Genomic DNA, 26,233 nt, shown 5'->3' with positions numbered 1-26,233 from the left:
TTAAAAAAAAAAAAAAAAAAAAAAAAACTAACTCTAAAATAGCCTGTAAATTGTTTACATAAACGTAAACAAATTAAGTTATTAGTTTATTTTGATTGTGTTCTATTTGAATCTTTTTTCAATAATATTTAAAGAAACACTTGTATCTGTTCGCAACGTATGTAGCTTCATTTGAAAACATTCTCGCTCGGGGGATATAATTCATTACTTTAATATTGCAATGGGTACCGATGGTTTTATCATGTGTGTTTTGCAAATATTTTTTAACAAAACTATTCTACTCTGTAGCACCATGTTACAAGAGTTTAAAATTATAAAAAAAATGTTTTAATTGATAAGATTGTTGGTTGTGAAGAAGCTATTTTTTCCACAAGTTCTTCTGTGGCTAATGTGGAAGTCAATGACACATCTGACTTATATGCACATACATATATGTAAGTGCATAACTGTACATATGTATATTTACACACAGAAATGTACAATACATGAAACTACAGCTGGAAATACCGCAATCACAACTCGTTTTAAGAGGGGAGTTGAGTTAATTGGTGTAAAACAAGGCCATTTTTTTATTTTTTGTGAAACAGTTCAATCTACGTTTAGCAAGTAAGGAAGAGCTAAGGGAAGGGTTAATAAAAAAGTTATTTTGAACAAATTTGGTTTATTTGGCTTTAGTCGTTTAGGAGATGTAAAATAAAATATATTAACAAATTAAGAAAACAACTCCCCAACGTTTCCTCGTACAACCGGTAACGTAGTTTTTGATTAAACGGGGAAATCTTGCTTCTATAAATCTTGATTACACGTATGGAAATAATATCGAAATGAAAAGGCATGTGGGAAAGTGGGTTCCTTTTTTGCATTTTTTGAGAAAATTTACCATAATAATGTATTTATAACATCATAAAGTAGAGATTTCAGAAAACATAAAGCCTACTGACTTCAAAAATCTTCTATTTTAAGGTAAAAATTTTTGATTGAAAATTAGGACTTTTTCGATTATAAAGGTAACCTTCCCTAACATTTTAAAGAAACAAAATTTTACTTCTAATTTGAAGGATTTGTTTTTAATTTTCTTTTTCACATATATTTTGAGATTATGTGAAAAATGTGCTGATACAAAAAAGTCTTATGGTTATATATATGTACATAGTATATTGATTTTACTTTTATAAGAAACATAATTATTAAATTTAATACCTAACAATTTTCTTTCCATCTTCATCTAACCACATTAGAGGTACCCTCATTTAGTACTGTTTCGCATTACCCTCTACTTCAATGGAATTATAGCTCATTTCTATAGAAGTTTTCAAAATTGAAATTAGAAGTAAGCATTTGAATGCAAATTGTATATTTATAATGTACTATTAATCACAATTTGAGCATATAATTTATGTCACACTTAAGGGATCGTGTGATCAGTGTGAAATTTTCGAAAAATCAATTTTTTTTGTTGCATTATCGGATAGTATCCATTGTAATAAACATTCTCTCAAATTTTGAAAATTTAAATTATTATTTTCGCTACAGCATTTCTTGTAGAAAGGGAATAGAATGGGGAATAGAACAGCTCCCATCTTTAAACGCGTTTTCCTAAACATATTGTTTTTCAAACTGGTTTACTCTCTCAAAATAAGAGATTTGAAGATATCTAGTTCCAATTTGGAGAGAACATTTTAAACGTCATTCGCTATCGCGCTATGGAAGCTTTTATATTTTTCTGAAATCTTCCCATTTTATTCGCCATTTTGTCACATTTCAAAAAAAAAAAAAAATCTCCATAGCGCGGTAGCCACTTTCTTGTTGATTAATATTTTTGAAATTTTTGTTTTAGATCAAAAGTGCGCTCGCAATCGTGAATATCGTACAGTACCTTTTTTTACGTGTCATTCCAACAATTTATTTAACTATTATGTACCCAATAAAAATCTTAGTAAAACTCCTTATCCTTACTAAGTGTCAATTGTAATGAATAAAATATGTCAATTCTAAAATGAGCTTATAAAGAAGTAATTAACGTAAAGTGCTAAAATGCTAAAATGTTCTACATTCCAATAAAATGTATTAATTTTAATCATTCATTTACTTGCATCAATTCCAAATACAATTATAATTTTAATTTTAGAATTTTATTAACATTTCAGTTAAATCAAGTCAGATTTTTTTTTAAATAACTATAACGTTGTTCAACATAACTTTGAAATTAATAAAAATCTATTTTAGATCAGATATTTCTGACGACGAAAAATATTTATATAATTTCCAAATTACCTTTGAACAGTTCACTCCGAGTCATCAGCAATACTTAAATTATAATCCATTCCAAAGCTATTTCATACGCATGCACCTTACTTTCAAACTTCAGTGGATCAAAAGCCAACAATTATTTTTCAATATTTTGCCTGTTAAAAGAAGCTTAGCATCAAAAGTTCTTCTGTTTTTAAATCTTAGTGGCTTTTTTGATCATTGCATGTTATAGAGCGCATAAATTAACAATCATTGGCTTTTTCATATTTGTAGTACAAAACGTTTCAACCGAGCCACAGCTTCAGCTTCTCCAACTACCCTTGTCTTATGCATGCCCGGTGAAGCCTTTGCGTGTCCAGACTGCATTAACTGTAATATGTTTTTGGTGATTGTTGCATAAAAATAACAACAACCGTAGACGGTAAATAAGCAATGCGTGCTAAAAATCGTCTTATAGAAACAAATGGGAACCAAGTTCAGTTTTAAAATCCCTCAGCCACCACTGTCGGTGCCTGTCTTGAATTCCGGTGGTAGCAGCCAAATATAGTACAATATTACAATAAAATACTACATATATGTATACAGAAGTGGCGACTTACATGTGTATTATTATTAAAGTTAAGTGTCAGTATGGAACATTGTTGATGTGTTTTGGCTTCACACTGTTGCTCCAGACAGAGAAGGCACGTAGGATGGGAATCCAGGGGGTTACATTACCACAATAAATTTCCTAAATTCTACTCATGTGTGGAACGAAACTATCTATGTGGTCATAGTTTTTCTTCTTACGGGACTGTATATTCATTAGAAAAGTGTTGAGCTTTGAAAGCATTATAAAATGTCGCAGACAAAAACCTTCGTCAACTAGATAATAAAATATAGGTCCATCAGCACAATTAATTCTGTGACTAAACCTTTCTAATTAATTTCATTCAAACCTAGATAAAAAAAAAACATTGAAATATGGCTGTTGCATAACAACGAGACAAAACGTTAACTTCGACTGTGCGGAAGGTACATTTCTTATTGTAACTACTGTATCCAACGAAAGCGTATTGTTAGTTTTTTCTAGCGACGTTGTGTTATAATAAAACAAACTTCAGCTTGTATTAGAGTTACTTTATAAGGATCTGTTTTTGATCGATCAGTTTGTATGGCAGTTATTTCCAATTGTGGTCCGATATCGACTGTTCAGACAAATAAGCTTCTTGGGGAGAAGAGGACGCGAGTAAAATTTTAGATCAATACTTCAAAAATTCAGTGAGTGCTTGTTTTATATATATATGTATATAGACAGAAGGGCATGGTTAAATTGGCTCAGCTCGTCACGCTGATCATTTATATACTCATATATGTATACTTATAGGGTCTCCGACCTTCTGGGCGTTACAGACTGAGTATACCCAGTTTAGGGTATAAAGTAGAAATAAACATTAAGCTGAATTAGTGAAACATTTAGTTATGTTCAATTAAACACAGTAATTAATTGGCACCGTGTGGGACCTAGTGGTTGTTGTTACAATTTTTATTTAAAAATTAAGAAAAGAAAAATTGTGTAGATATTTGTCACACAAAATATAAGCGAATAGGATGAGTAAAGCAGCTGGGAGACGATGTGTTTTGGATGTTGGAAAATGTTAAAATTTACCGAAACTTTTTTAATTTCATAACTTCTAAAGCAATATAAAATATTATGTTACATACTTAGCGTGATGTCATTACTGTACTTCTCTTATAATTACTTACTTATAATTTTTAGTTTTGAAGACGCTATGTATTTGTGTATTTTGTGCAGGATAAAAATACTCGAATATATATTCTATGTTCGTATCTATCAGTTACAATCAACCTTTAGATGAATTATAACGTTGCGCTCTATGCTTTTGCATAAAAAATTTTTTTTGTTTTTAATTTTTTAACGAATAGCAGTTGAACTCAGAGGGCGTCATTTTGCAATTCGTAAGATATTAGAATCAAGTTTTTGTCAGTTTCTCTTATATAAATGGGAACCTCCACTGACCGGATGAGTAAAACATGAATAATAGCTTGTTTTTTAAAGTAACAAAGAAGATGATGCCAAGAAGCATAAAAATTCAACGAAGGCCACGCATGCGTCGATTTGCGGCAGTCAATCACTGGAAGGCACTGTGCTGTTGAAATGCGTTCGTATTTGAGGGCTTTGTATTAAAACAGTATAAATTATAAATGATCTTTTGATTATTATAAGGGTGTACCAAAATTAACGCAAGATTTTAATTTGGCACCATTTATGTAGTAAAGTGTTAACAACCCTAAATAAAAGCAAAAACAAATTATTCAATTGACAGTTTAGGCTTAGTAAAAAAAAGGAGTGTTATACGATAGAACAACATGTCTTAAGGTCGCAGTTTGAAAAATTTAATACAAAATATGGTCGAAGTAGTGTTTTAACTTCGTGTAAATTGACGATTTACAAATAATCGTATTATTTCAGTTTATAAATAAGTTCTACTCAAGCGCGGATCCAGAGTAGAATTGTGAGGCGGGTTATAGCACCTAAGAGGATAAAAAAAATTATGTAAATTTACAAGTACACTTACGGTCAATCACCCAGCTATATAATTATAAATTTAAATAAAAAATCTACTAGATTTAGTAAGCACTGAGTAACTAATTATGTTTTATGAAATTTGGTTGAACACAGGTCAGTTATAAGCGTGTTTTCGTTGAGTAATTGAAATGTTAAAGGATCAGAAAAAATTAATGCGTGACAAAACAGATCGCATATTGACAAATAGCAACTAGAATTAGTTGTAGCCATTTAACTATTGTTCATATCTTAATAAAAAAAAGAGAATATTGCTATTTTGGAGCGTAAAAAGGGATCAGGATCCTCGAAAGTCATCTGAGATAACAGACTTGCTACGGCGGATAAGTTTAATGGAGGGGCAAGATGCAAATTGTCAAAACCATACCCCGAGGGCTTAGAGGATATCCTGGCACAAAAAATTAAGGCTGCATAACTTTATTAGACAAAAAAGCATCAAAATTGGGATCAATATGATTGCCAATAGATTATGTTGTTTCACGAAAGCAAATTCTATTTTCTGAGCCCACAGTTAAAGATAATCAGGATAAAAAAAATGTGGGGATTTTTGTGCTATCTTCGGAGGTGCCAAAAACAAAAAAAAATTCACAAAACTCAAAAAGGTTGTTAAAGTTGAAGGTATTTCCTATACAATGTCCGAAGGTTTTTGAAAAATATCACAACTTAATAAAATAATGCAGTTCTGAAAAAAATGAGGTTTTAGGTAAAAAAAATGTTGTTTTTTAATGCCAAATTGCCAATTTCTCACCAATCAAAAAGATCGTAGGTCACTGTATAGTAAATATATTCAAGAATACGCACTTGCAATTTGAAGTGGATCGGCCAATTTCTGGTTGAGTTGTCAGCCATTTTGAAAAAAGTCGTTTCGAGAAAAACGCGTTTAAAGTTTCAATTGTCCGATTTATACCTACGAGCGGTCGCTCTTTAGAACGCTGCCAATCATAAAGTTTTCAAGATTCAGCATTGCCGATTTCACAGGATATTTCGGGATTCGATTTATTGATGTGTTGTAGATGTGGTCTAAGCTTTTGTCACATCGTTTACAATGACGTCCGATTTATTCATGAAGGAATGCTTGCAAAGACGTTTATTGACATTCATTAAGCAACATCGAACATCAGTAAAGTTTTGACCAAATTTTGCCATATGTCATTATTCGAAAATTCTAATTCAGTGGTACAAGAATAAACTCATCGATTTCGTTTCAAAGGATATAAACCCATCCAGCCAATTTAGCAATATTAGTCAAATGCAAAATATAAATTAAAAATGTGGAATAAATCTCCTGCTAAAGTAACGCGAAGTATTGTTCAGCGACTTATAGGAATGATAAAAGAGCTCGCAAATTTATTCGAAATAGCGAAATGTAAATTTACATTTGATACTATCTAAAAGGTGAATAAATATGCATGCGTTTGTTTATTACTTTTAACAAAACGTCTTTTACTTATTGAAATATGTAAACAAAAATGCGTATCGATTTTGTGAACCGTGCTTTACCTGTTACAGTCGATAAACGATTTGTCATATATAATATAATTTTCAGTATACTTTCTGTTACAATCTCGACAATATGCGGTCTCTGATCACCCCTGCAGGCACAATACTTTTATATATTACAAAGGACAGTTAACAGCACAATATGTACCTATTGTTGTCGAGCAACGTGCAAAGCAGCGTCACTTAAGTGAACTTTCTTGTGCCACTTGGGGTCGCTTCCGCAATTGTATGGCAGACAAGTTGCTGTTGACTACCATATATTCAAGCGGAGGTAAAAGTGGAAGTAGCCAAAAAATTAGTATTCAAATTTTCGGTTTGTTGTGCCCATACGCCATATGCATTTTACACATTTATTTCAAAAGTCACAAAAATATCCATGAAGCTACTAAAAACTATACATACTATACCACATTGGTAACAGACAAAAAATTGAGATAAGCTTTCGAATAGTCGATGCCTTAAGGTTTAACTGATGTTTTTGTTTCGATTTTATTTCCAAAAAATAATATTCAATTCTAAAAAATATATTTTTTTTTAATTTGTAGTTATACTATAAGCTTGGGATTCTTATTTTCAATCCGGTATTTGGTATTAAAAATTTAAAAATTATTTTTAATGTACATTTTCAGGCTTAAGGATATAAACAATAATAAAAATAATTAAATTCGATTTATTTCAATTATTTTTTTATTGCATTATTTTAAACCTAGTTTTAATGCAAACTGAACGATCAAAACTAAGTCAGCGAAAATCTATATGCCAAACTTTGCTACAAAAAAGCTGAAAGAGGTTCTCTGGAAACTGCATAACAAGTCCATAGAAGTCTAGTTGCTGCCAAATCAGGAGATCCAGAAATCAATCTTTGGAACGCAACTAGACAAAAGAAAAAGCCGATATTCAGATATAAATACATACATTTTGTTAGCAAATTTAGTTATTGACATTTAATAATAAGAAATAAACTAAATAAAAAGAAATATTATACAAAAAAAAGTATAGCCATTTTTTATCTGAAGGATGTTCTAGCTTCGGTGCAACTGAAGTTAAAGATTTTGCTTGTTTTATTGGAAGAATATTTTGGAGGCAGGGCAGAATTAGAATAGTTTGTAAACTATTTATAAAAAATAAACAAAATATGAAAATGCTCACCCGAAAAAAACTTAGTAAGGGCAATTAAAAGATTAAACGCATGGAAGAACTATAAAATTAAAACAGACCTTCCACAGGCGAACATGTTCGTACATTTGCCCTTTGACTTTTATGGACGGATTATCGGGTAAATGTCTTTTCAAATAACATTACTTATAGAAACTGGTACTGCTGCCACATACTAACATCATTGTAAGATACATACTCGTATCTTATCAATTTAATAAAAATGCAGCGGCTATCCTTGCGGCCAATTATTGGGTTACACAGTTTGTTTTTCCAACTGGCTTTCACAATTAAGTTAATAGCTTCTGTTGACAACAACAATAACAATCGCTTAATGCATTGCTGGAGTATAATATGAACTACACCGACACACATACATTTTTAAAGGTACATAAATATGTACATGTATGTAGAAGAACTGTCGGATATTATTGTATTATTCTTCAATCAATTTACCTATCGACTGTTATTTCTCAGCCTATTGCTTTTCCCATACGCAGTGCACTTATCATATTATGCAACGCCAAGCATAGTCAGCAAAAATTGTAATAGCTAATAATCATATCACAAAACTTATTTGTTGCACGTAAAAGTGCCCATAGACGACACACAAGTGCGTTCGATCGGTATGTGTGCGCATGCGGTTTACTCATGGGCTTGTGCGCGTACCGATCGGGGTTCGCGAAAATATTTGATTTTTTACGATCGATGAGCGCACATGTGTGTCGTGTATGGTATTGTGTGCGCATAAAATGTCATTTGACTCGTGTCGCTGACAGTGAAGATCGCGGACGAACAATGGCAAGTGTTAAGGCGGGAGCTTCAAAAAATCTATTTTTTTGAGGATTTTTTTGGGAGGGAAAGAAATAATTGAAGTGAAATTTCTAGGCTTTATAATTATATATTTCAACATCTTTCACAAATTTTTTGGACACGAAATTTTTGATATTCGTCTTTGGGAAGCAATTGCCCGATGCATCTCGCATGTGAATTTTTCGGACGGCAGGCAGGATGCAAGTCGGAATTTCTATCAGAAACAAAAAGTTCTAGGAGATTCATATTTTCTAATAACTTACCTTCTAGTTTAACTAAGAAAATTCCAAAAAAAAGTGTAAAATTAAAAAAAAAAAATTGAAAAAAGTGGTTTTTGTTTAATAGAAATTTTACTTAATGTTGTTTAAAAATGTGTTCAAACTTTACTTTTCTTAGTTTATTTATTATATTTTAAATAGAAGATACTTTAATGTCAAAGATAACAAACTTTGGCCAATATTCCATACGACGTTTAGTCGCCAATTACGAAAAATCGTAAAAATGAAAAACCGAAAAACCGCGCGTCAAAGTTTTCGCTTTTCTGCTAGACGCTCGGTCACTATTTCCCTTCTAGCTTCGATAATATTTCGAATTCCCATCTATAACTTTGGGGACATATTCTTAGACAATTTTTAAAGAGATTTAAGCAAAAAAAAATCGATTGTTTGAAGCTTCTAAAACAGGCTACCCCATTAATAAAGATTTCGTTTCAGAATTTATTGATCATACAAAAAATTAATTAGCAATTTGGCAAACGAAAAGTGGTAAATATAAAAATATTGGGAAAAATAAAAGTTGGAATAACTTATTAATGAAATACAAAGAAATAGATAAAAGTGCTACATTAGAAATAAATTCCAAGAAATGTTCCGCTTGCCTGTGGCACATGTTCATTGTGTGAAGAACGAACGCAAAATGGATTTGTGTGTCGTGTATAGGCGAAACGAATTAACACAGATCGAACGAACACGTGTGTAGGGGCCCTATAACGGGCACAACTGAATATAATAATAAATTGATAGTAAACTAAATTTTTTACGGAAAATAACTAGATTATATTCGACCAGCTCTGGAATAATTACAGTGGATTCATTTGATGAATACTGGATCTGAATAATAATGAATTCCGAAAATATATTTGTAACTTAAATGAAAACGCATACAATACTTTAATAATAGCTACGATCGCCATGGAATTAATACCTTTCAAAAATATCTTTATATATGTATACCACCCATCTGAACTACTACTCCTCATACTACAGTACTTAATAATTCGGCAAGATCTTCTTTCAGCCAGTGAATTCTAAACGAAATTTATTCTTTATTTCGAAGAGGTAATCGACTTATAGGTTGCGTAAACGGTACTGGAGCACATTAATCGATTTTTAATTGCTTTGAAAGCAAATAATGTAAAAAAATTAGCAGAAAGCTTGGAAATAAAACAGAGAAGCTGCCAATGTAGAAAGTAATGGGACTACACTATCACTGCTTTTTCTTTTGTTATAAAATATCGATATGTTGAAATGTGGTTTTCTTCCAAAGGAAAACATTTTACTAGTACTTTTTAGCCAGGTTGTTTGCTAGAAACATTAAGGTTATCTAATAAATAAAATGGAACTTGTTTGTATATGGAAGCTATATGCTATAGTAATCCGATCTGAAAAATTTCTCCCGATATTACATTATTGAATATATCTTGTCAAATGCAAAACTTTACCATATCAGCACTAGATTCCGATCGTTCAGTTTGTATAGCAGCTATATGCTATAGTAAGCCGATCTGAACAATTTCTTCTATATTACTTTATTATCTTAGAAAATAACTTGTGCCAACTTTTGTGAAGATACATTGTCAAATGTGAAAGTTTTCCATACAAGAACTTGATTCCGATATCGGCAGTTCTGACAAATGAGCAGCTTCTTGAAGAGAAAATAACGTTTGCAAAACTTCAAAACGATATCTTAAAAACTGAGGAAGTAGTTCCTAAATATACAAACAGACGACAGACAGACGGGCATGGCTAAATCGACTCAGCTCAACATACTGATAATTTAAATATATACTTTATAGGGTATCTGACGCTTCCTTCTGTGTGTTACAAACTTCGTGGCAAGGGCCCAGTTCAGGGTAAAAAAATGTGATTATTACCACAGAATCAGCATTTGCAGTAAGTTCCATTTGCAAATTGAATATGCGAATTAATGCATATCTTCCAAAGAGGTGTACAACTTCTTTAAGTGGAAACTCTATGCAAATGACTTCTCAAACATTTTTGAAATTCAAAAACTAGGGGTTTTCGCATTACAAGCTTAATACACAATACTTTAATAAAAGTTTTTTTAAATCATTTTCGTAAAAGTATGGTTGATGCATATATTTCAAAATACACTACTAGCATATAAACACAGACGGAAAGAATAATTATAAATTAAAGCGATGCACACATTCATCTATTTCCCCTCTTACATTATATTTTTGCAGCATTGATATAGTAATTTTAAATGTAAAGTTTAAATAATCTAGTAGTCCCTATTTTATGTCTGTATAGGGCAGTGATTTAAATGGATAGAGAATTGTTCGCGTGGCTAGAATATAGAATACTAGAACACCTTTACTTTTGAGCAACATGTTGTACGAGCGCACTGGTCTTTGTTTCATTACGATTTGCAATTAATCGACTTATTATTTCTATTGCTCCTATTTGAAACTAGCATACTGATTTCTCGACAAAATTTAGCAACGTGTTCGTACATTTGCACTAAAGTACAAACAATGTGATATCTATTTTTCATATAAGTAGCAGGCTTTATACGAAGTATCGTTTTGAAATTGTTCTCTTGCGTGTTTGTAAATGTTTTTTTGTTTTTTTTCAAACAAACATAAGACTACCGCCTAACCCTCCACGACATCAGTTATTATGATGTAGGCAATGCCATTCCCCTTGTCGACTTTAAACGGTTTCAGACTTCCAATTTACTTCTTCGCTTATATTTCTGATGGTGCTGATCCACCTAGCTTCACCATTTTCCTCTTTTTATACAACAACAATTTTTGATATCTGTTATTCACACTGATGACTAAGCTAATTTATTGCCTATTATGCACGTGCAGCCTGATACCATCGCCAAATTACCCAAAGCGAAAGGAAAATACTAAAAACCGAATGAAATTGATACATATACTGGCAACAGGTTGTTCCACATTGGAATTATTATCGATCCATATTTTTCCCAAGGCATCATCTTCGCTTTATGACTAAAAGCTGTTATTAGCGTATCACAATAAAATTGTTTACGACGTCGCCTAAAGAGAAAGTTGCGTGCTGAATTGCCACACTAAGGTCATCAGAAAATCTGTGTAACTGTGTGTAACCATTGGCATGCCAATGTGTGAACATCTATTCCTTCTTCGATTATTTAAAAAAAAGTGCAAAAAAGTAACAGACAGTGTTAGAAATACCCTCGTAAAACCACATTGGGTTCATAGACACATGCCCACCCTCTATTGATTAGCTAATAGGATGTACGAATTCGGAGCTAACTTTTGGCAACACCACTCAAGTGCAACACCTGAGCTCATTTTCATCGCAGTTCCCCCGTTTTATTCTCGTCATTGTACTTCGTTTGAATGTATACAAACGCCTCGTGATTTCTTCGACTCTCTGTGATTTTATTTAGTTTTATGCTAAAATTCAAGCGTAAAAGAGGTTGCTACATGGTCATGGCGTGTACTCACGCCTTTCAAACTACCAAGGTCATCCTTAAATATGCCAGGGAACCGCTGATAAATCATCTGTGGCTTGTTTTATTGCAACGATTAAATTTAGACGTAGAGTGTTTATTTATTTTATTCTCGTCCAATAGCTTTACGAGCTGCATAAGGCGGTCTATTGCAGGAGCGGTAGGTAGTGTTTGGTGAGCTACTAATTGGCACGAATAAACTGCTTTAATAAGTTTACCATGTCGGATTCACATTGATTTTACTATTTCTAATGCTCTTCAGCTCTGATAATCAAAAATTCTAATAATCAATAAATAACCAACATGTTTTCCAGTTTGACCACGGCAAGTCATTTTTGAAATCAAAAACAAATCATAGGATAAAAGCCATCGGTATATCTCAATTTACGACAAAACTACGAGTCTTACAGAAAAACGTTGAAACTGGAAACTGAAGAAATCTATAACTTTTGTACATCGATTTTTTTTATATAACGTCAAAACTTATGTGAAAATTTCTTGTAATCAAATTTTTGGTTATCTATTTTTATTTTGTACAAAAATGTTTTTCTTTCTCGAGATTAGATGTATAGTTATCTTCTTATGTCCCACACATGGTGTATTTTCTAATAAATAGTTCCCTATTTCGACTTAAAATCTAAAAAAAAACCTTATTTTCAATCAAAAATTCTCACGTCACGTGTATTAAATAATTCAAAGACTTTAATTGTTGCACATTATTAGAAATAAATAAAAGCCACTCATGCAAATTGTATTGCTAATCGAATTCGATTTATTTCCTGCCATGGCAAATAGCTCTTTTCGCACTTATGTAATATTTTCGTACACACAGACATTCCAGCTGTATTTATTGCATGAATTGTCATTTGCATGAATTAAGAAGGTATGTATGTCTGAATTTTTGTTTACTTCGTTGGAAGTCGCAGAATGATTTGCTAGAAATGAGCCTACTAGCTAGACACCATGAAGTTTTATAACGTAACAGACACAATATAATTATATCTTGCTATTTCTAATTTCAGATCGGATAGCTAATCATTATTAATTAGTTAAAAAATGTGTCATATCACCTGTGGAGAGCTACAAAGGATTTAGAATATGCCTAACCATTACCGCATTTACATCTACGATCCTGGGTCTGTAAAGTCTTAAGTAGAAACAAGTAAGAGAGGGCTAAGTTCGAGTGTAACCCAATACTTTATACTATCGCAATTTGCTAAAATTGAAAGCGGAGAAATACCCTCCGCCGTTGTTAAACTTTATATGAACCTAGTGAGAATGCGTTAAGTTCGGGTGCAAACGAAAGTTTCATACTCTTGCAACTTGAACGAATCAAAGTCAGGGAAATACCTTGAAATGTAAAACGTCAACTAGAGCACCGGAATCTAAACAATTATCTTTATATATAATCGTTTTTTGTTCGCGATGGGCTCCTAAACTACTTTTAGTAAAATTTAGAAAAATCATTGTACCATTTCCTTTAAAATTGTATTCAAAATACATTTCATAAAGTATTTAATATATGTATATATTACATTCACAAAAGTATTTTCTGTCTTAAATGCTTAATAAACTTATTAAAAGAATACATATAGGAAATGTTTGGCATTACCTCTGGCATATTATTTAGTTAAAGATCGGGAAAGACCATTTGCTATATGAAAATCTTCGTTCCTTAGGCGAAATATTATAAGTAATATATATTACGAAAATAGAATTATTAATAAATTTATAAGAATAAAGACGTCAGACTACACAGCTATCATTGCCTTATCGGTGCCCTATAATTGGTCAAATTATTATACTTTATTATTGTTTGGGGAAACATTGAACGTACGACGTTGACTTATGGTTGGCTGACTAGTGGTCTTATCTGAGCGTATCTTATCTCTAATTTGTGACTTATAACCACACTCTCTATACAGGTGATAAGTACATATACATATGTACAACGCCTCAATCCTTATGAATATATACACATTTATATGTTTGAAACCTTCATATATCTAGTAAAAGTAATATACATAAATATGTACAATATGGGCTTAGCGATTTGATATATATTTATACGCCAGCTAGGTAGACCTATTATAAATATAAAGGAAGCTAAATTGATACACAATATTTATTTCCAATAATTTGTCCAAAACAAAAAAAAAATATTTTTCGTGCTCTTATTTAGATGACGGAAGATTGTGGTAACATTATGACATTGTGATATACATAAATGTTTGTATGTATATCTGCACATAAACGTTTTTGTATGTTTACGCATATGGATATGTGGGTGGAAAATCTTGACGCCCAATCGAATAGAAAAGGAAATAAGACAATGTAGCCAAAAATCTGAGTTGCACAAAACCATTTCTTTAATATAGAACAGGATGCGATTCTTGCGATCATTCAGTTCCTACGCCAATCGGCGGACACGCCAGTCAGAGATAATAATGCTATTCAGATGAATTAGTTGGTTGATGATCCATGTCAGCCGGTTGCCGAGCAAGAGAAATACGCGAATTGGATCGAGAGTTTTGCACCCTTATTTCAAATTATTTATTAATGAAAAAAATGTTTCGGCCAGTGTTAATAAGTAAAGAACGCATCTTATACAGCGAGGCGAACAATGCAGCTACATATATCACCTCACTCGGTTAGCGCCAAAATTCATTTTTAATTCAGCGAAACAACCGTAAAGAAAAACTTAGCAAATCATTGGTGTACCAAAAGATACATTTAAATAACTAAATCCATCAACAAATTATTTACATGGTACATAAATAATTAAAAAAGGTAAGAAAGGCTAAGTTCTTATGCAACCGAACATTTTATGCACTTGCAACTTGCAAAACTTCAACCAGAAGGTCGGAATCTAAGAAATTTTATATATCACACACTGACCAACATATTCGGCTTACGGTTTGTGAGAAAAACGGAAATCATTATATCCCATATACGAGTTGGTTTAATATCAACCTCATTTTTATCTATTATCATGCCACATACTAAAAAAATGTGCGCTGGTTTTCAGTAAGGTACCTCATATACAATCACCAATCACATGGAGTAAAGTCAGCCAGATGTTCGAAAACCCTGAGAATAGTTAAATGGGGGATAAGTCAAGCTTTCGCTCAAATTTAATTTGTTTTATGCACAAAGATACGATTGAAGTTTTTATAATATTTTCACTCAACAAATTTAATTTTTTACTCAACTTACGGCTTGTACGGACGGACGGACGGATAGACAGACAGTCACCCAGATTTAAATTTTTCTCGTCATCTTGATTATTTATATATAAATATATGTACATATAACCCTATATCTTGCTTAGTTTTAGATGATACGCATAACCCCTAGATGAACAAATCTATAAAAATGATTCTGTTCACGAAAATAGCAGAGCCTAATTGGTTGAACGAAAAACAAACAAAAAATCAGTTAACATTCAAATTTAAAATTCTAATGCTTTCGATTGACTAATATTTGGTTGTAAAGGCTTTATTATTAATTATTATTAATTAGAAAATAAGATAACCCTGCTCACTCCCCATACAACGGTTATGTTTAAAACTACTAAAAGCACAATAAAAAAATAATAACTAAATACTACACAGACATTAAACTTTACCTTCGAGATGTTATAGGAGGGCTTTATGGGAGTCCACAGCCTAAAACAGGTGAATTTAAGAGAAAACTCTAACTAATATCAGGATTTTCGAACATTTGGGAAAAATAGATAAAATCTGGTCGACACTACTCCAACTCCCATATGCTACGAACAATGATTTTCGTTTTTCTAACAAACTTTATGTGTTTGTTGGTGTATGAGTTATATATAGTATACATCGTATATATATAAAAAGATGCTTGCATTCCGATCCGCTGATTGAAGTTTTACATCTTAAAGTATTTCCCTAGCTTTGATTCTTGCAAGTTGCATTTTGTTTCATATACATATCTTGTTGATAAAAATACAAATACATACATATGTACATATAAAACTGTGTATATACTTACAAAGAAGTAGCTAGAACAAATTGTAAGGTTATTGAATTTGTAGTTCATGCTTTTGACTTGATTTTGTTTCTATAGTTAAAATATACCAGCACTACAGTTTTCATGAACACAGATGTATGTAAACCTGTAACTGTTATTATTAAATTTTGACTAAAGAAACTTAAAGCTTGAACACATAGAAGTATAAGCAACTAAAGAATGCTTCACGTTACGTTGTTCCTCGCGTATGTATATATGTACGTCCATTCTCCAAAAAACGAAAACAATGAACAAAACTAAAAACAATTCCAATCGGGTTTTATTTATTTAAAGGAAATAAAATCTAATGCAAATTAACTAAAAAATTATTTACTATTAAAATTCTGTATGAGTTTATGGGACTTAGTCGATGTATTCGTAGATGTTCAAGTTATTGTTGTGATTTGTAGCTCGGTAATCAACTGGCAAATGAAATAACACTAGACAACCAGAAGAGGTATGAATGGAATATAAAAAATAATTTAAATAATATTTTAAGTATATCGAGTCTGCTCGAGCTCTTTTACATGAGTGGTATTTGAACTCTGAGCAGCCCACTCACTGAGAAAGAGCCAATGACGGCGTTAATATCTCTATAAAAAAAAAGGTGTTCTGAAGTTAACTGAAGCTAGTCGCGTATGAAAGTTGGTTGGTATAATTCGATAACTCGCTGATGTATTGCTGAAGAGTTCTCACGATGTTCCATGAAGGCGAAACATAAAATTAGGCGTTTGGAACGTTCGTGCGACATATAAAATCAACGTTCAATATCTACATAAATTATGTTCCACAGCTACGCGTAATAGAAAGTTGAGTTAAAAAACAATTCGGCAGCGTAATGTTTTTTCCCAGAGAAAGACTTTATATCGTCAAGAAACCATGAAATGTGATTAAGCTAATACTTTCATGTTGTAAAAATGGTTTTTGCCTTACATTTCATATTTTCATTTTCCTCGACAGAAGTGCGGGCTATATCATTAGAACATGGTAAAAGCAAAAACAATTATTGGTTTTATTCCTACAATTTTGCCATCGTTTTCAGTGATTTCTGACAGGAGCATTTCATTTTTTCAATCCATCGATTCATGAAAGAACGTCGAACATGTTCCTCTATCAACTGCTCTTTATGGTCATCAACAATCTTTTTATGGATTTTTTGGAACATTTGCGCATACTCAGTTGCATTTGCTGACAAGCAAACTATGCGACATGTGGAAAACATATGCGCATACTCTGTTGGAAATAAATACATACAAATGTATGCATGTATGCATAACTACATACATATGTCAATGATTTAGACTATTGCTCAGGCATTGTACTAATGAAACGTGATATCATCACTTGTTTTCATTGAAAATAAGTTGCGCGGTAAAATCCGATAATTGAGTGAATATCTGACAACATTTAGCATCTAACTATTCTTTTATATACATGCAAACGTTGCAGAAATGGGTACTCTTATTCGTATTTATATTCCTCGCCATAACTTTATAATTGAAAGTTTTGCGCATGCGTTAGGCATAAAATCAATATAAAAAAACAGCATGATGGAGGGAGTATTCCGATAGATGTTTAAGCAGCGGATTTGTATCTAATTATAAAGCCTCTACGCCAGAGTTTGCGCAACTGACGACATTTACAACGAATGGCTGTCATTAGCACTGAACAACAAAAATAAAGCAATATGAAAGTGCTGATAATGGTTTTAACATATGCATTATGAATATACATATGTATATACTTAAGATGAAATCACTGTCTGAATAAACCAAGTTTTTCAGAAAACATTTCGGTGGGGAAGGAAGCGAACAGACTGTATATAGTATTTATGTTGGAATATTTTCCAATACTACACTATTACTGTGGGCAGGTTGTGTTCTATATTATATCAGAACCTAAACATTATTTAAATTTTTAGGAAATTCAACATACATTGATATGCGATAGCTCAGCCTTCAGCTGGTTTAGACGGAATATCTCCCATGACTTCCAAAACAATTTGTAAACAATTTGTTTTTCATTAAATATGCAAGTAGTTAAATGGGATTTAGTTGAGTCTCACTTGGGAGGACAATGGGCCAATGGGCTTAAGTGCAGCCACTTGCAGTCTCTATATGGTTTTCAATTGTTATTAAAAGTGTACCTTATTTAATACCTTATTTACTTTAAATACTAATTAGGGCAGATGAACGCTTACTTAATATTTTCGTCTCTACATTGCCCACAATTTATATATCGTCATTTTCTTCAACCGCCAACATTCCCTACTGATCCTTGTACACATGTGTTGCGCACATTATGTGTGGAATACAATGCTCGCGACAGACTGCAAACGACATCTGTCAAATATTAAAATACACACGTTCATATGGACGGACCTATTTTCATAGCTGCACGACTACACGACGGCAGGCCGACAGTTGTCGTTCTCGCTAACTTCAATTTGATCCTATATTTGCCAACGACAGTAGGACGACAGTAGAATGGAAGATAGAGAGATGAGGTAGGGTGATGATACCACTAATATGTAAAATGTAAAATTATTCACAGCTCTAACAAACTTGACGTTATTTCACAAATAAAAGCATAAAATAGCTCTGTTACATCATTTGTAATAACAATTGATAATATAAAACAAATAAATTTACCTATTTACTTATTTTTTGCTTAAAAATTTCACTTTGAACAAAATATTAAAATTTCATTGAAGTGCAAGGTATTAGTATGGCCACAACGAAATTGTGTMYATGCAAAATKGACAACTGCGTTGTTTTGTGTACAYGCCGGCCATTGTTATGTTGCTGCCCTCTCACAAACGTTCATGTAGTAGGATTCACAACACCATTTTCAGTTCACTGTCGTGCTGCTGCAGTCTGTCGCGAGCATTATGTTCCTCACATTACTTGCCACCCGATGCTGATCACCCCGCTACTCATTGCTATTGGCTCGTCATTTTAAATGAACCGTAATTGAAATAAATTTTCGTTTTATCAAGAGAATTACGTTTTATTTACACATATTTGGTAGACAAAGGAAGTTGCATACTGCCACATGATTCTGCTTATGTATACAACGAATATAGGGAAGAACGCAAACTGTGATCAACGGCAAGAATAGAAAGCGCCATGTAAATAATTGGAATATAAAAACCTAAAAGTAATTACAGGACAGCAGAAGAGAATACGGTTGTCAACAACGTTGAATGTTGAGGATTTGTAGTACTCAATCAAATAAATTAAGAGTGAAAATAGTAGGGTAATTGCATTTAATAACAAAATTTACTTAACCAATATAATAAATATTCGCAAACAACGACAAATTTAATTTTTTTGTTTTAGAAACAAAAGTGATATACAATTATTAAAAATGTGACTGAACTCCAAAAAACAACTTAAAATTGTATTTTGCTTATATCCAAATTATTATTATATGTTATGTAAGCAAATTTTAAACATTTGTGTTTACTCAGTTAGTCCCTAGATCATATAAAACTCGAAGAGAATGAAAATATTTAGTTAGGTTCAGGGTTTTTTTTTAAATAAAAGCTAACTATAATGGAGAAATTTATGCATATACTCAATAGTTCTATATATCAGCAGTGCAGCCTACACGCGGAGGGTTAGTAAAATTGATAAGTTTTGAAATACCATAAATAAGCAAGTGTTTGATTGTCCTCATTCATTTATTTCGATACATTGTAAATTTAGCTCTATTCCTAATTATGAGCGTAAGTATGTATGTGAACGTTTGACCTAGTATATTAAAAACTGGGATTTAGAACATCGTGCTCCAAATTCAAAACTCGTTCAACTTTAGTTCATAGTTCATTTATCATTTTTGGTGTTTCTGCATGCAGCTAATATCGGGTGACTGCGCTAAGCTATTCCCTCAACCGAATTCCGCTATTTTCCAAACAAGATTTTGAAATTCGGGCGGTATATTTGGATTGATTGTCTTGCATGTATAACAAATCACCAATCGCATCCAAAAATCTTTAAACTAAGAATAAACGAATATAGTCCTTAGAATTTATTATTCCCTTGATTCGACACAATTTCTTCACTTTTTCGCCAAAGAAAGAGCCTCACACCATAAGCGAACTAGCTTATTCCTATTTTTGGGATCGCATCACATGTCCTAAAATGTCCAAATTCCTATATGTATCTGAATTAATACGAATAATTTTCGTTCCGTCAAAACTAAAAACTAGTTTGAGCTACACGCTTGTCCAGTTTTTTTGGTCTTTCGCAAGTTTCAATCTGGCCGCTTTGTAACATGTACGGTTTTTTAATCATTGGTCTTGCATTCACATTGGAACTTTTCATGCTGCATACTCTAGTGGGTAAAAATCACAATAACACTTTGCGAGTATACTGAGAATACTGCGTTTTTTCTTGAATAAGACCCCGTAGAGTATATTACGTGATATGTACTTAAAATTATATAAAGATTTTTTTTTTTTGCTTACAACCCGATTACGGGGCGAATAAATAAAATAATAATTTAACGTTATTTTTGCACTATTTAATTTGAAATAAATGTAGAGAAAGTAATTAGTGAAGTAATAGTAGGTATAAAGGGTTCTTTAATTAGTTAATTTTTCTAACAGTTACGCAAAAAAGGAGTACCTTCGAATATAATTTTGAACTTACCGGATAATACATTCCTTGAGGAGGAAGAAAAAATGCTCCTGAACCCCACAGTTTGACGTTTTTTATAGTTGCAGTGGTGCGTGTAGCGTATTCCTTTTAACTGCTTTTAATTCAACACTTTATAGTTGAATTAATCGTCAATTTTTTCACCACGAAATTGCCAGTACAATAACAGCAATATTAATAAGAATGTGTTTGCGAGAAACTATATTTTTAACTTATTTCTTGTTTCAAAAGTTGTATTGGAGTGATTTAGTTTTACTATTACAAGCTTTATTTAATTAAAAGAGTACTTTTGGCACATCTGCAATTGAATTATTACAAACTTTTCACTTAAGCATATTACTACAGCTTTTATGCTAGTTTTCGCAATTGAAGCACAATTTATTCAATTATTCATTACTTTACAAAATTAACGAGCATTGGACAAAAAAAATTAAAAATTACTAAAACGGGTATATGCACAAAATTTTTAGAATCATTTTAATATCTAACTTAAGATTTTTTTCAGGAAACGGTCAGTGAACATCCTTTTGCTCTAAGTACATAGGTACACTTCTTAAAAACTTGTATTAACATTTGATAATTAAATGTGAATATTATACTGATAATATTAGTGTCAATGAAGACTAAAAAGTTTCTGATTATTTCTATTCAAATCATTGTTTAATAACCGTCAAGATGCGAGAAAGCATTTTTTGGCTGATTAGAGTCTATTTATAAACATACAAAACTGTATTTTGATAAGCCAATCAGCTTAATTTTCGATTCTTACAACTATCAATAAATCACGAACTAAGAACAGCGCAGAAAATATATTATATTATGTTAACTAGCCAATGGACAAACTTTACTTTATTCTGATAGAAGGCATGAAAATACTTTCATATGAATATAAAAGATACACAAAATTGCCAACTTTTTTTACCTTCTCTCTACAATATAGATATACTATTTTCTAGCATCTCTGAATTGGTATAAAATCAAAACGACGATCCGGTCTTGAGAAAATCTATCTAGCAATCGATGCCTTGAACGTTGCGGCAATGACTACCAAATTGTCAGTACTGTGCATCGTACATATTTTTGCTAAATTTAGTTTATTGCATACAAAACATGCATAGAGTCTCTCATCATTGAGGGTTGTTGTCTCTTTTTGGGGTGCTTTGAATATGTGACCGGCTAGCAATTCATTTGCTATGCTGGTGGGAAAAATCGAATCGACAAAACGCAACAGTGGCAGCATCACTAAGTAATACTACATACGAACATTTGGGATGAAAGCATATAGAAAAGCAGGATAAAATATCTGAGAAATCATAGAACACCGATAAATATTGTACGTAACAAAGCAAAACACTGTGCGTGAATTTGTAGGAAGTGAGACGAGATAAATGATGCTACAAGGAAAGTGAAATATTTGGTGGATGAAAACAGACGTCTAGCAGAAAAAGTATGCCTAAAAGGAGTCCTATGATATACATTTGTATGTATAATATGGTATCAAAATGACATATACATATATTAGCAAAGCATACATATTTAGCAAAGCACTAAAATGTAGCGAACTGAGGCATTAAAAATGCGCATATGTGTATCCATACATACAAGTAAACGAGACTGACAGAAAATAATATACATATGTATGTAGCAACTATCAGACGTATCTGGGACTCTAAAAAGGTTAATGTAAAGTATGCAGTATTTATTTTTAGGCTTTTTCTGACTAATACCTTAGTGGTGGTAACGTAATATCTTTTCTCTTCCGGTTTATTGCTGTTTAAATGTAAGTCTGAGTATATAACACGTTTTTCTCTTATTAAAACATCTTTCGGTGTACATACATATGTATACTATTTCTATTCAATTTTGATTTACGCAATAATTGCGTCTACGAAAAGCTTCGATTTGGTTTCATTCCCTAAGAATTTTTATTAGTGTCTCATGTATTTAAATATTTATTTATTTTATCATAAATTAAATTGCTTTCCTCCCGATATATTCATCATTTTAATATTAAACACTTTATATTTGTTGTTGGGAAAATGCTTATTACTTTTTACGCAGGTAAATATTCCAATTTTAATAAACCGAACCAAAATTAACGATCACTAGAAGAACTGCATCACTTATGACCAGAGCCAACACTTATATTGCAGAGGATATAAAATATGCACCATTCAAAAATACACTGACTGCGAATATGTGACGGCGCGGCAACATACATGCGAACAATTCGATAGATAGGAAGCAGTAATATATAATATATTTTAAATGTTGCAGCACTGCGACAAAAATACAACTAACCAACTAACTTCTACCAGAGAACCAGCTGCCCAGTTCGCCCTGTACGCTTTATTCATTTCCGTCACTCTACGAATATTCGTTGTTGCTCTCTTCTCTTTAAAACTGCGGGCATCGTTTTCTTCATTTCCTATCACGTTCTCTCTCATATGGCTTTATGTTCTCTGAATCTGCTTTGACTTTATTTTAATTTCACTTTCGGTTTGTTTTAGGAATTGTGTGCACCAGCTTTCTCGCTTCCGCAGCAAACAAAGCCAATTGAACACCACAAATAAATGAGAATACACCAGAGAAACTGAAAACATGTTTTTACATTCTCTGAATACACCAGAGAACATTTCAAGCAATGGAAACAAACAGTAATTAATCCAATTGGATTGAGAAGCATGAAAGCAGGGCTTCCAAGTTTATTGAGAATTAATTTAAAATATGTTCCAGTATTTTAATAACGACAATAATGCATATAGTGTATTTAATTGCACTAGTTAAAAATTTTTGTATTTTAAATTTCTTTAAAATAAATAAAATTTCAACCATAACAGTTCAGTGAGCTCTCTTTAGCAGCAGGTTATTGCGCATATACGAGCATTCATATTTACAAATTGATGCTAGAGGACTGGTACTGGTTATAAAAAGTTACTTTACAAAATTTTAAATTTATACTGCTACGTATTTTGTGAAAAAAATTTGTATACTAAACTCAACCTTAATCAAATTTGGTCTTTCTCTGCCTCTATGGTAAACTATTTGATTATAATTCTTGTTGTGGATTAGTGACCAAATATGATATAAAATCCAAAAATATGGCTCTTGAATCTTAATTGTATACTTAAGTAATAAGTAATCGGTTTCGACCATTTTTCTCAAGTTCGATGATATAAAATCCAAAAATTTGGCTCTTGAATCTTAATTGTATACTTAAGTAATAAGTAATCGGTTTCGACCATTTTTCTCAAGTTCGACCTTAAATTAAAGAATTATTCCTGCTTTCAGAATTTTTTTGTAAATAAACTGCGAAATATGAACTGAGACCCGAGCGTTTATACGATTTTCGTATTGTTAAGTATGTATATCTAATGAATTGGGTTCAATATTGTTACGTTTAAGCTTTGCATAAACGTCTTGGCTAATAAGTGGAAATGTCAATTTGTCGATAATATATAATATCATATATAATCATAGATGTTTTAGATTATATGTTCTTCTGATGTTATAGTATTAAAAACATCTAGTCCGAGTGAATATAGTACCAAATTCTATAAAATAAAAATATTATTTAAACTCAAACATATGTACATACATGTACACACATACATATGTTAATAAAACATCAATGACATAAATCCCAAATGACAAACTCGAATTACCGCTAAAACTTCAGCATAACCCTAAAATTCGTGGCGAGGTAATGTATGAGAAAAATACCTGAATCCTTCCATACTTACTATATGTAAATATGTATATGTGCACGTTGCGGAAATTTTAATAAAAATTCGAGAGAAGCGAACTAAGTTTTTTAAAATATAATGAAATACACACCCAAATTTCCTGATTTAACTCCTCCCATTCCTCATTCAGTTGCTGATTAAGAAGAAAGCGTTGGTAAAACGAGCTAAGGTCGCCCAGTACGCTGGCAAAATCAGCCATTTTTTTCAAATATTTACAATTAAAGCAAATTTACAATAACTTTAAACACAATATAACTCTAACATTCAAATATCACACAAATCTAAAAAAACAAGCTCCAATAACATATAAAATAATAAAATTAAACAAACAATTTAATCTTTCAAAAAAGCTCGTCCATTATAGCCTACAGCTGAGTTGCAAATAAGGAATTTTATAGAAATTAATAAGCAAAGCGGAAGGGAGACACGGAAAGCAATGAAGTTCCAATATAAAGGAAAAGGAACCACAAAGAAAACATAAACAAAGCTCTTAATGATAGCAACAACGTTACATGGCCACCTGTCGGTTAAAAAAATATTGCCACTATTGGAAATTATAGCGCTATTAGTTACTTGAAGAAATAAGCTTCCTTTTATACTGCTGTGCTGCCAGAGCCGCCAAATTATGATTATCACTCAACTTAACGGGGCATCTCGACAGGATGCAATTTATGCTATACTAACTGTACTGTGGTGCCTATTGCCTGTGGACACTCCCTATTGCTTATGGAAAGCAATATATAGAATACTAATTAGTATGTATGTAGGTATGTAACGTACCTACCCTACGGCTTTGCGCAAATGATAATGTTATGATAACAAATAATGATTTGACAGTTAGTATGACATAAATTTTTGACTGTCGAGATGCCCCGTAAGGATCTATCATAATTAACTTATGAACGTCAGCATTGCTTACATTCATATTTGTACTTAACAGTCCAATATCTGACATGCTCAATAATAATTAAATATCACAAGTTGCGAATATTCAATAAGGTCAGAGGAAAAGTGTATTAGGTGAGCATTAAGTGTTTTTATAGTATATGTTATTTTAAGTTCATGTATTTATATAACTATAAACATATGCATTAACAATAATCGTTAAATACCATTTTTTTACTTTCTGACAGATTTTTCTAAAAATTTTAATTTGAGAATTAAGAGCGATATGTTCTCGAATTAGTTCTTATTAAGTGACATGGGTTTACGACTTCCAATTTTTTTTATTGTTTTACAAAAATGTCTGCCAGAAATCCAACTTTCAGTCTTTTTTTTCCTTCGTCCATGTTCGAATTTAAGGTTTTAACTGAAATATATATTTTTTTTGTCAATTTACATGATTCTGTAAGGAGTTACCGGAAATGGCATCACAATGACCGAATATCAAATATTTTTTTCAAAGTTTGAAAAAGGCCAAAAAATATTAATACCGCACGACGTTCGGAGCGCTCGGAGTACTCATCCGCTTTGCTTAATTTTTTTTACGGGGACCCGGTGGTCTACAACCGTCAAATTAAGGGTGTTTTCTCGATTTTTAAGGTTTAAAAAAAGAGCAATCAATTTAAACTTTTTACATTTTATTTATACACTTATGAAAAGTACAAAAATATATTTCTTTTTAATAAAAAAAAATTTAATAATATTAAAAATGGCGTCCGAAAAAAGCTATCTTAAAAAATAACTCCCGGTGCCGTTATTTGATTTTGACTCTTCTGAATATCAGAAACATAAAAAAAAAG

At 31.9% G+C, this 26,233-nt stretch overlaps 1 protein-coding gene across 17 annotated transcripts in view; it reads right to left on the bottom strand.

Annotated features, from left to right (window-relative positions):
• LOC108971628 (RNA binding protein fox-1 homolog 2) overlaps positions 1–26,233 on the bottom strand; it is a 97,505-nt gene that overhangs the window by 69,298 nt on the left and 1,974 nt on the right. Inside the window, exons 1-2 of one of the 17 annotated variants that reach the window (XM_018937818.1) lie at positions 22,796–23,023; positions 20,740–21,043 (exon numbers count right to left, since the gene is read on the bottom strand). The exons of 12 other annotated variants lie outside the window; for them this stretch is intronic. In XM_018937818.1, coding sequence (XP_018793363.1) covers positions 20,740–20,751 — 12 coding nt within the window. In that variant the 5' untranslated portion in view covers positions 20,752–21,043; positions 22,796–23,023. Of the gene's footprint in view, positions 1–20,739; positions 21,044–21,667; positions 21,701–22,795; positions 23,024–26,233 lie in introns of those variants that run through there. 4 more of the 17 variants (XM_018937821.1, XM_018937822.1, XM_018937823.1 and 1 more) reach the window with 4 other exon arrangements.

The sequence above is a fragment of the Bactrocera latifrons genome, unplaced genomic scaffold (assembly GCF_001853355.1).
Source record: "Bactrocera latifrons isolate USDA-ARS-PBARC rearing strain unplaced genomic scaffold, ASM185335v1 scaffold_35, whole genome shotgun sequence".
In the NCBI taxonomy this organism is placed as follows: Eukaryota; Metazoa; Arthropoda; class Insecta; order Diptera; family Tephritidae; genus Bactrocera; species Bactrocera latifrons.
The sequence above is the reverse complement of the archived record's forward strand: the minus strand, read 5'-3'. Positions and strand labels throughout refer to the sequence as shown.